At 35.8% G+C, this 12,352-nt stretch overlaps 1 protein-coding gene across 1 annotated transcript in view; it reads left to right on the plus strand.

The window, feature by feature from the left end:
* The window catches only part of NHLRC2 (NHL repeat containing 2), a 62,544-nt gene that overhangs the window by 30,257 nt on the left and 19,935 nt on the right, over window positions 1–12,352 (plus strand). The window contains exon 5 of the mRNA XM_065923382.1: window positions 4,595–4,724. Within this exon, the coding sequence (XP_065779454.1) occupies window positions 4,595–4,724 (130 nt within the window). The remainder of the gene's footprint in view (window positions 1–4,594; window positions 4,725–12,352) is intronic.

A 12,352-nucleotide genomic window follows, 5' to 3' on the forward strand; every position in this document is an offset into this window, starting at 1 on the left:
CCCCCTTCCACCTCCCTCCCCATCCCATCCCTGTGGGTCATCCCAGTGCACCAGCCCTGAGCACCCTCTCTCATGCATCGGGCCTGGACTGGCGATCCATTTCACATGATAATATACATGTTTCAATGTCATTCTCCCAAATCATCCCACCCTCGCCTTCTCCCACAGAATCCAAAAGACTGTTCTATACATCTGTGTCTCTTTTGCTATCTCAGGTATAGGGTCACTGTTACCATCTTTCTAAATTCCATATATATGCATTAGTGTACTGTATTGGTGTTTCTCTTTCTGGCTTACTTCACTCTGTATAATAGGCTCCAGTTTCTTCCACCTCATTAGAACTGATTCAAATGTATTCTTTTTAATGGCTGAGTAATATTCCATGTTGTACCACAGCTTCCTTATCCATTCGTCTGCTGATGGGCATCTAGGTTGCTTCCATGTCCTGGTTATTATAAACAGTGCTGCGATGAACGCTGGGGTGCACATGTCTCTTTCAGATCTGGTTTCCCCAGTGTGTATGCCCAGAAGTGGGATTGCTGGGTCATATGATAGTTCTATTTCCAGTTTTTTAAGAAATCTCCACACTGTTTTCCATAGTGGCTGTACTAGTTTGCATTCCCACCAACAATGTAAGAGGGTTCCCTTTTCTCCACACCCTCTCCAGCATTTATTGCTTATAGACTTTTGGATAGCAGCCATCCTGACTGGCGTGTAATGGTACCTCATTGTGGTTTTGATTTGCATTTCTCTGATAATGAGTGATATTGAGCATCTTTTCATGTGTTTGTTAGCCATCTGTATGTCTTCTTTGGAGAAATGTCTGTTTAGTTCTTTGGCCCATTTTTTGATTGGGTCGTTTATTTTTCTGCAATTGAGCTGCAGGAGTTGCTTGTATATTTTTGAGATTAATTCTTTGTCAGTTGCTTTGTTTGCTCTTATTTTCTCCCATTCTGAAGGTTGTCTTTTCACCTTGCTCATGGTTTCCTTCGTTGTGCAAAAGCTTTTAAGTTTAATTAGGTTCCATTTGTTTATTTTTGCTTCTATTTCCAATACTCTGGGAGGAGGGTCATAGAGGATCCTGCTGTGATTTATGTCAGAGAGTGTTTTGCCTATGTTTTCCTCTGGGAGTTTTATAGTTTCTGGTGTTATGTTTAGATCTTTAATCCATTCTGAGCTTATTTTTGTGTATGGTGTTAGAAAGTGTTCTAGTTTCATCTTTTATAAGTGGATGACCAGTTTTCCCAGCACCACTTGTTAAAGAGATTGTCTTTTCTCCATTGTATATTCTTGCCTCCTTTGTCGAAGGTAAGGTGTCCATAGGTGCATGAATTTACCTCTGGGCTTTCTATTTTGTTCCATTCATCTATATTTCTGTCTTTGGAGTAAACTCTTGAGAGTCCCTTGGACTTCAAGGAGATCAAACCAGTCAATCCTAAAGAAAATCAGTCCTGAATATTCCTTGGAAGGACTGATGCTGAAGCTGAAGCTCTAGTCCTTTGGCCACCTGATGCAAAAAACTGACTCATTTGAAAAGACCCTAATGCTGGGAAAGATCGAAGGCAGGAGGAGAAGGGGATGGCCAAGGATGAGATGGTTGGTTGATATCACTGACTCAAAGGACATGAGTTTGAGCAAGCTCCAGGAGGTGATGCTGGAGAGGGAGGCCTGGCGTGCTGCAGTCCGTGAGGTCACAAAGAGTCCGATATGATTGAGTAACTGAACTGAACTGAGAAAAATTAACTCAGTATTGTACTGCAAAACTCAGTATTAGAATTCATTTTGTTCTAAATTGATCTATAGGCTTAATGCAGTCCCAATCCAAACACCCTCAGACTTTTTGGGTAGATATTAACAAAAGGGTTCTAAAATTTGTGTGGAAATGTAAGCCAAAGATTACTACATCTAAAACAGTGTTGAAAAAGAACAAAGTTAAAAGACTCATACTACCTGATTTCAAGACCCTATAATGCTATGCAGTATACTAATGCTATACTATATACTAATCAAGACAAGTGATAGTTTCATAAGGATAGGTATATAGATTAGATAAAAAAAACAACAACCAGCTCCTAGGGGTAACCATACACCTATGTAATTACTTGATCTTCTAAAAAGCATCAAAGCAGTCAGTTGGGAGAAAGGAGAGTCATTTCTGCACATTGTACTTGAACAACTAAATACCCACGTGGGGAAAAGATAAACATGACCCCTGCTTCACACACCATGTGCAAGCATCAGTTCAAGATGCATCACAGACCTAAATGTAAATGCTAAAACTATGAAACTTTTAGAAGAAAATGTACAGGAATATCTTTGTGACTTGCATGTAGGCAAAGGTCTCTCAAAGACAGGACACAGTAACAAAAATCACAAAAGAAGAAAACCTGTAGATTCATATTTATCTAACTATAAAACTTCTGCTTATTATTAAAATTTACTGTTAAAGTGAAAAGCCGTGGGAATTCCCTGGCGGTCCAGTGGTTAGGATTCTGTGCTTTCACTTCTGAGGGCCCACTTCAGCTCCTAGTTGGGGAACTAAGATCCCACAAACCACATGGTGTGGCCACAAAATAATTAAAATAAGGTGAAAGGCCACAGTCTATCACAAAATAGTCACAAAAATTTACAAAAATACATCTATGAAGAGGATCAGTATCCGTGTAATATAAAGGTATCTACGACTGAAAAATGGGATGACAACCCAATAAAAAATGAGCCAAAGATTTTAACATTTTAAAAAAGAAGTTATGACAGTAACCACAAGTACGTAGTAAAATGATCAGCATTGTAAGTTGAGAAGGAAATGTGAGTTCAAACCACAGTAAATATCACTGTATAGCCACTGTAATGATTAAAATTAAAAAGACTGGGAGATGGGAGGGAAGTTCAAAAGGGAGGGAATATATGTATATCTATGGCTGATTCATGTTGAGGTTTGACAGAAAACAACAAAATTCTGTAAAGTAATTATCTTTCAATAAAAAAATAAATTAAAAAAAAAAACCAATGATACCAGAGGTTGGCGAGGATGTGGAGCAATTTGAACTCTCATACATTATTGGTAGCAATGAAAATGATAGACCATTGGAGAAAACCTTCTGGAAGTTTTTATATCAAGCTGCTAATATACCTGCCCTATAACATAGCAGTTATTGTCCTGTGTACATACCCAAGAAAAGTGAAAGCATGTCCACAAAAAGGCTTATATAAGAACTTTAATAGCATCCCTCCTTAAAGGTCCCCAAGCTGGAAATAGTCCAGGTGTCAATCAGTAAGAAAATATATAAATGAGGGACTTGGTAGTCCAGTGGCTAAGACCCTGAGCTCCCAAGGCAGGGGGCCCAGGTTCAATCCCTGGTCAGAAAGCTAGTTATCACATGCTGCAACTAAAGATCCCACATGCCTCAACTAAGACCCAGTGCAGCCAAATAAATAATAATACATTTTTTAAAGATATGTAAATGAGCTGTGATATATTCCTTTGATGGAATACTATTCAGCAATCAGAAGGAACATGATAAATTTCAAACACATTAAATGAAAGAAGCCTTACCAAAAGAGTTCATTACTGTATCATTTTATTTATCTGAAATCCTAGAAGAGTTACAGCTCATCTATGATGGAAAAAAAAATTTAATACTGTTTGCCCATGGGTTTGGGGATGACTGGAAAGAGGTGTGAGGGAACTTTCTGGAGTGATGGTAACATTCTGTATCTTTATGTACATTGGGACCACACAAGTTTATGTATCTATGAGAATTTATCAGGTGATACCCTTATGATTTGTACATTTTATTGTAAGTTTTGCCTCAAAAAAAGGAAAACGGAGCTCTGAAAAAATGAAGTGCTCGAGTTAAATTCTTTCAGCTTTTCTCTGTGTTTGAAAATTTTCCTAAGATGTTGAAAAGTCTCAGATGAAACTAGAGCATCTTTTTTTTTCAGTAGAATGCATTACTTTTTTGGTTTATGAAGCAGAGGCATGTAGTAGAGCTAGAAGTGGTTCAGATCCAAGATCCTGGACTTACTGGCTGTGGGGTATTGGGATCTTACTTAATGATCTGTGCCTCAGTTTCCTCTGAAATAATCAAAACCACAGTTGTAGGGGTATATGAGTTTGGATGGATAGATGAGGTCAGTGCTTGCCACATGTTAAACTCTAAATGTGTCAATTACTAACCAAGCACAGTTTAAATATGCATTTAATTTTAAGAAGTGTTTTTCTTGACGCTGCTTTACATTTTCAAATATCACCTTTTTAAAAAATATTTTATAGTTGAGGTCAATTCCAGTTTTGGTAGAGGCATGATGAAGGCGAGTGGGTAAGAGGAAAGTTGGGGAATGGATGGATAGAGAAATGAAAAGGACTAAGTTTTGTGCATTTTAATAACAAGATCACCATGTACTTGATAAACCTTTTTTCTTAAGCTTTTTTTTAAAGTATTTATGTTGTACATGTTTCCTTTTTTATTTTACATCTAAAACCACTCAGTTTTTTAATATATAAGTTCACACATAGTATAAATAAAACATGTTTTCTGTATGTTCTGTTGGAAATAGATGCACTGTATAAAACCTGTATTGACTTCTGTAGATTGACCTAGAAGCTGAGATGGTGAGCACTGTGGCTGGCGTCGGAATTCAAGGTGCAGATAGAGAGGGTGGAGCTAAAGGAGATGAACAGCCCATCAGTTCCCCTTGGGATGTGGTTTTTGGAAGGTCAGGTATGTAAACTTGATATTAAATAAGTAAATTTTGCTGAGTTAAAATAAGATTTTTAAAATATTATAGGAACATTCATTTGGGTTAATTGTTACTAGTTATTTTATGCCTTTATATCCATGACTTGGGATTTGTTAATTGCATAAAAGCAGAGCTACCAATAATATATAGAAGGTAGGATAGCTATATCATTATATATAACATGTGACATTACATGCATATTTTATATACAAGATAGATTATATATTTCTCTAATGTTAAAGAATTTCATCTTAGTTGCAGTTTTCAATTAAGATAGTTCTGAATATTCTTAAATTGGAAGGATTATAGTTTCAAAATTTCAAAAGATTATTCATGCCGTATACTGTTTAACAGTGTCCTTTTTATTTACTGCCATGTGAAGAAACAAATCAAGAAATGACTGGGGTTTTTTTTAGATTATTAAAATTTTAATTTAATAATTATAGCTTATTTTGAGTAGTTTAAAAAAATAATAATACTTATATATACTGGAATATTACTCAGTCATAGAAAAGAATGAAATCTTGTCATCTGTGACACCGTGGATGGATGTAGAAGGTGTTATACTATGTGAAGTATATCAGAGAAAGACAAACACTGTCTAATCTTGCCTATAATCAGAATTTATATTGTTTAAAAACCGGGTGTACTTTATCAGATGCTTATTATGTTGGATTCATTTAGTAGAGTACTTACATATTTTTCTAGGCTAGAAATTTTTCGGTCCTACTTTATGGCATGGAATTTCTGGTGGTTTATCTCATATTGAGAGTGTACCCAAATTGCTTTCCAAGGAAAATATTGACTCTGTTGACAAGTACTCCCTCAGCTTCCAACTGGAGTGATGTGCTGAGGCTTATATCTTTATTAGGCTCAGTTTTTAGAAAGAAATGAGTGCTACCTTAGCTCAATAGATCATTAAAAGCATGCGTGCGTGCTAAGTTGCTTCAGTCATGTCCAACTCTGTACAACCCTATGAACTGCAGCCTGCCAGGCTCCTCTGTCCATGGGATTCTCCACACAAGAATACTAGTGAGGTTTGCTGTGCCCTCCTCCAGGGGATCTTCCTGACCAAGGGATTGAACCCACATCTCTTGTATCCCCTGCATTGGCAGGCAGTTTCTTTACCAGTAGCACCACCTGGGAACCATCATTAAAAGCATATGACTCTGCATTTAACTTAACAGTTTAAAGAGATGGGAATACGAGACCACCTTTTACCTGTCTCCTGAGAAATATGCAGGTCAAGAAGCAACAGTTAGAACTGGACATGGAACAACAGACTGGTTCCAAATTGGGAAAGGAGTACATCAAGGCTGTATATTGTCACCCTGCTTATTTAACATATGTGCTGGGTACATCATGCAAAATGCTGAACTGGAATCAGGATTGCCAGGAGAAACATCAGTAACCTCAGATACACAGATGACACTATCCTTATGGCAGAAAACGAAGAACTAAAGAACCTATTGATGAAACTGATGAAAGTGAAAGAGGAGAGTGAAAAAGTTCGCTTAAAACTCAACATCCAGTCCCATCACTTCATGGCAAATAGGTGGGGAAACAATGGAAACAGCGAAAGGCTTTATATGTTTGGGTTCCAAAATCACTGCAGATGGTGACTGCAGCCATGAAATTCAGACGCTTGCTCCTTGGAAGAGAAGCTATGACCAACCTGGGCAGCATATTAAAAAGCAGAGACATTACTTTGCCAACAAAGTCTGTCTAGTCAAAGCTATGGTTTTTCCAGTGGTCATGTATGGATGTGAGAGTTGGACCATAAAGAAGGCTGAGCGCTGAAGAATTGATGCTTTTGAACTGTGGTGTTGGAGAAAACTCTTGCGAGTCCCTTGGACTGCAAGGAGATTCAACCAGTCAATCCTAATGGAAATCAGTCCTGAGTATTCGTTGGAAGGACTGATGGCTGAAGCTAACGCTCCAATCCTTTGCCCACCTGATGCGAAGTACTGACTCATTTGAAAAGACCCTGATGCTGGGAAAGATCAAAGGCAGGAGGAGAAGGGAATGACAGAGGATGAGATGGTTGGATGGCATCACTGACTCGATGGACATGAGTTTGAGCAAGCTCCAGGGGCTAATTATGGACGGGAAAGCCTGGCATGCTGCCGTCCATGGTGTCACAAAGAGTCAGATACAATTGAGTGACTGAACTGAGCTGAACTTAAAGTGACCTCACTTCCAGATACTTGGCAAGAGGAATAATCTTGAATTTAAATAAGCTTAAATAAGCTCAACACCTTTCAAATGCTAAGAGTAAATGGTTTTCAAACACTGTAGGAATGTCCTGTAATCACAATGACTACAAGAGTTTTGTTTTTTTTTTTTTAACCCCAAGAGTTTTTAACCTTGACTTAATATACCCAAGGCATTCGTGATTAGACTTTGTGAAGTACTTAAATTTCCCAGAAATTCTATTTAAGGTTTGGGGGAATTGGTCAGATTCTCAATAGAGTTCCAAAGTGGTATGTTACCCAAAATCATTTTTAGAACCACTGCTTTAAAGCACTCTGAAATATAATCCTAGATTAATGTATTTTGTCAGGGTATGGGGAAATTGGATCATAGACTACTTCCTCTCCTTACAGTTGTTTTTACTAAACTATATTTTGGCATCATATCATATCATTCATTTAAAAATATTTTAACATATCAATGTATCTTACATTCATTTTTATTTATATGTTTCATATTTATATTTCATCAAAACACAGTCCTATGGGACTGTTAACTGTTTTTACTGTAAGGGCTTGCTGCTCATTTTAGTTATTATCTTAACCTCTCTGAATATCTACTAGAGAATTTCTTTTCTGTGTTATAAATAATTATACTTTTTTCTCAGTATCAAGTTTATTTTTAAGTTCCAGGATAATTTAAATATCTTAACTGATTATGTTTGCATTGTTATATTGATTTGTAGGAAACTTAGAGACAGATTTGTCTTTAGCAAAGTATAATGGAAACATGACATTCATATTTTATTTTATTTTTTTACAAAGAGCATGTAATTAATTAATTTATTTCTTTACACATAACTGAAGTGATGTTACAGTACATAAGTTATTTACAACTGTGCAGTAATGTGTTGCAAAATAAATTATCTAGAAGGCAGCAAAAGTACATTGTGAACGTGTATAAAACTGTACAGCGTTTACGGGTACACTTTTTATATGATTATTGGCTCTGTAGTGTTTCAAGTGACATTCATATTTTAATATTAGTATGGCTACATCTTTTTTTTCTTCTCTCTTTACCTATTGCTTCAATTTTATTATTTTAGATTTATTTATCTTATTAGGGTTTCTTTCTTTGTGAACTACCTAAATAGTTTGTAAAATAAAAGTAGAGGTGAATAAATCCAGTAGAATCCTTTATTTAGGTGATTGGCTATAAGTGATCCATAGAGAAAAAAAAAATTGTTAAATCTGAGAATCATAAAACTAAAAATGCTTTGTTTTAAGAACTATAAATATACATTGTGTCAAAATGTATTATTTTGGTTTCCTTAAACCATGATGAGAGTTTTTTAAACACCTGCAAAATAAACTGAGGGCTGAAATTTTTAAAAGCTATTCTTCCCAGTTATCTTTCCACATCTGGTTCACTGATAATTTGACTTAGCTACTCGGCTTTATTGAGTCTTTCCAAAGTATTAACTTTGTTTTCAGAGAGATAGCTTCCCTTTTGCATTCATGTTGAATTGATTCATATATATTTAAGTTATATCATTGTAGAACTGGTTTAAGCAGATGTGGAATTAAATGTAATTTGACAGGGATTGTGGTTAAGAAAAATTGTTTTTGTAAACACTTAAATTCTTTAGTACTTTAAAAATTATATAGAATATTTCAATTCTACCATAGTTAGGAATATGAAAGAGGGTGGAATTATCAGAAGGAAAACATGAAAAATAGGTTGTATTTATTATAATATCTTCATATATTAAGCTGTTGTGCAGTACAAACAAGAGCCCATAGCTATACCTAGTAGCTTGGATGAGTATCAGGAAGTCTGTTGAGCAGAAAAATGTTCAGTTTTTGTAGAATGTTCAATAGCAAACAAGACTAATTATACAATGAGAGAGCCATTCAAACATGGTGATTTTTAAAAACTGAAGAATATAATAAAAAAACAAAGTTTTAGACTGGTAGAGAGGAGGAGGATATATTCATAAAGGGCTGCAGGAGGTTTTCAAATAATACTGCCTTTTGTTGAGCTGGTGGTATGCATATGGATATTTACTTACTATTAAACTTTGTAATGAACACTTATCTATTCATATGCATATTTAAAGAAAAAGTAAATCTTAAACAGAGATAAAATAGGTCAGGTAAAGAGAATGAAAAATAAAAGATAAATATACAGTTGTGTATATACTCCCCCAAGAGACTCAGATAATGAACAGCATACTTAAAGAAGACATTAAGGAAAGGGATTTGAAATACCTCTGATTATTTTAACTATATATGTAATATGTAAATATGTGTGTTTGTATTTTTAATAGTACCTGAATATTTAATCCAGTTATGCTGTTACAGTGATAAAAGCATGAAAATAATTAACATTTATGCCAAAGGTTTTTCATCTTTATTTTTGATTATCACTCTAAATATGGTCAGAACTTTGTCATCCACTAAAAATAATTAAAAATAACTCCAAAAAAAAAATTTTTCAGCAGAAACATTGCCGTGTTTCTAATGTGCATATTAAGTCTGTGCTGACTCTTACTCATACAAGACAATAACCCAAGAATTATTTTTTATCATAAAGAATTTTTTTTCAGTAACCCCTGCTAGTCTCTAAGTAATTCAGACTTCACCTGATTTAAAATCACTTAAGGAAAGATAGTATGCCTGAATCCCATTAACCTTCCTTGGCCCTTTAATCAGCATTTCCCTAGATAGAAATTTAGCTGTACTTATTTGACCTTTAATGATTGAAATCCAACTATTTAGTATGCTTGTCTGGTAATTTACAGCTTAGATAATATGCTTCTCTGACTTCCATTAATATGCTCTAAAATAGCATTTATCTTCTAATCAGGTGAAACAGAATTTTTTTTGAGTAATAAATCTTATATAATGTGACTAGTGTGTTTTTATTTTAATAAAATAAAACAGTTGTATTTTTGTGTCTGAATATTATCACACTGACTCGGTGTTTATAAAGCACAAGGTCACTTCTGTAGTTCCTTCATTCTGATCACAGCACTAATCTGGGTTTGGCCTCACTGCTGTGTGCTGCTGTGTTAGTCACTCCGTCCTGTCCAACTCTTTGTGACCCCAAGGGTTGTAGCCTGCCAGGCTCCTCTGTCAGTAGAATTCTACAGGCAAGAATACTGGCTGCTGCTGCTGCTAAGTCACTCCAGTCATGTCCAACTCTGTGTGACCCCAGAGACGGCAGCCCACCAGGCTCCGCCGTCCCTGGGATTCTCCAGGCAAGAACACTGGAGTGGGTTGCCATTTCCTTCTCCAGTGCATGAAAGCGAAAAGTGAAAGTGAAGTCACTCAGTCGTGTCCAACTCTTAGCGACCCTACGGACCGCAGCCTACCAGGCTCCTCTGTCCATGGGATTTTCCAGGCAAGAGTACTGGAGTGGGGTGCCATTGCCTTCTCCAAGAATACTGGAGTGTGTAGCCGTTTTCTTCTCCAGGGGATCTTCCCAATCCAGTCATCGAACCTGGGTCTTCTGCATTACAGGCAGATTCTTTACCTCCTGAGCCACCATGCAGTTGAACTCACTAAGGTATTAGTATTCCAGGTTTAGCTGTGTGAATACCAACAAATTATTTAACCCACTTCAATTTCAGTTTCTTTATAAAATAGAGATGATAATAGCAGGACTTGCTAATGTTGTCAAATTAAACGAAATAATCCATGTAAAGGGCTTATTATTAGCTCAGTGCCTTAAACTAGGAAGTGTTCTGAATGGTTATCCTTTTCACCACCACACCCCCCATCATTATCCTTATCAGTTGGTGTGTAGAATCATAAACTCCTGAAACCTAACCTGATATAGCCTCTGCTTCTGCGCTCTTTTTCATACCTCCAACTTCTAAAGGAAATAAGGACACAGAGACCAAGAACAAACAGAGGCTCACACTAACATTACTTTGAAGCTTTGGCCTCTTACAGTCAAGCCTAGTTGAACTAGACTGGCCTGTTTGGAGAAGTTGGACACCTGATTTGATCTTTTACTCATGTATAAACCAGACAGTTCTTTGGCCAAGTTAGAGAGGCTTAAACTCATGTCATCTTCTAATGATTACAGTTTTATTTCCAATCTTTACGCTTTTTGCTTCTTTTTCCTACTTGTATGAATAAGGACCTTCATATGATGCTAAATAAGTGTTGATAGCAGATCTCCTTGTCTCATTTCTATTCTCAGGGGGAATATCTTAGCTCGGGCTGCCATAACAAAATGCCACAGACTGGGTGGCTTAAAGAACAGAATTTTGTTTTCTCACAGTTGTGGAGGCTAGAAGTCCAAGGTCAAGGTGCCAGCATGATTGGTTTCTGGTGAGAGCTCTCTTCTGGCTTTTAGAAGGTCATCTTCAAGCTTTGTCGTCACATGGCAGGGATAAAATAAGAATAATGAAGAGCTTTTGATATAGTTTTAAAGTGATTAAGCAGAGACTGAGTCCCCAGAGCATATGGATGCCATTGTCACTCTTAATACAGTTTTTGTTTATAAAAGTATTTGACTATGAAAAATTAAATTGAAATAAACTATCTTCCTTTAGATTTCTGTGATAGCAATTAACAGAGAAAGGGGCAATATATTAAATAGAGTTTTCTGTTGGATTGCCTGGGTTCAGATTCCAGTTCCTTCATTTACTAGCTCTGTGATCCTGGCAAGTTACATGACCTCTCTGAGCCTCAGTATCTTCTGTAAAGGGCCTGTAAAAATGACCTAATAACACCACCTGTCTCCTGGGGCTTTGAGAAGATTTAGGTAATATTCTCTATAACATACTTAGCATATAGCACCACAATTTGTTGATCATCACCATTATTTTTGTTGCTGTGAAAGACACTTGAAAATAATACAAGTTAATGAAGAAAAATTTCTTCTGGATGTAACTAAAGTTAAAGAACGAAAAAATAAAATAATCTTACCAAGATATTTCTTTTAGCACAAGATACATCTGAACAAATTATTTTAGTGAAAATGTCTCAACTACATGTAAAAGTAGCCTCAGAATTCAGTTTAAGTTAAAATTGTTAAATATTTTAACAGTAGAATTAATTTGAGAAATGGAGCCTTGTCACATTGTAATAAGTTGTAATATCAGTTTTAAAAAACAAAATTATTTATTAATTTTAGAAAATAGGTATAATATATTGTACTCAGCTTTATTGCATGTCAACTATATCTTTTTGAGAAAAGTTCACAGCAATTAAAAAGTAGGTTTTTAAATAGCAGTAGTGATGTGAGTCTAAGCCTAAAAGCTAATATATGGTGGAAATATATATTTCTTAAACTATTAAAAGGTACAATTCTTCCATGAGAAATTGTTCAAAGAACTATTCCTGTATTCCTGAAGCATATAATTTAGGTTCTTGACTGCCAAAGTTTCTTTGGAGCGTGT

The sequence above is a fragment of the Muntiacus reevesi genome, chromosome 2 (genome assembly GCF_963930625.1).
Source record: "Muntiacus reevesi chromosome 2, mMunRee1.1, whole genome shotgun sequence".
Lineage (NCBI taxonomy): Eukaryota > Metazoa > Chordata > Mammalia > Artiodactyla > Cervidae > Muntiacus > Muntiacus reevesi.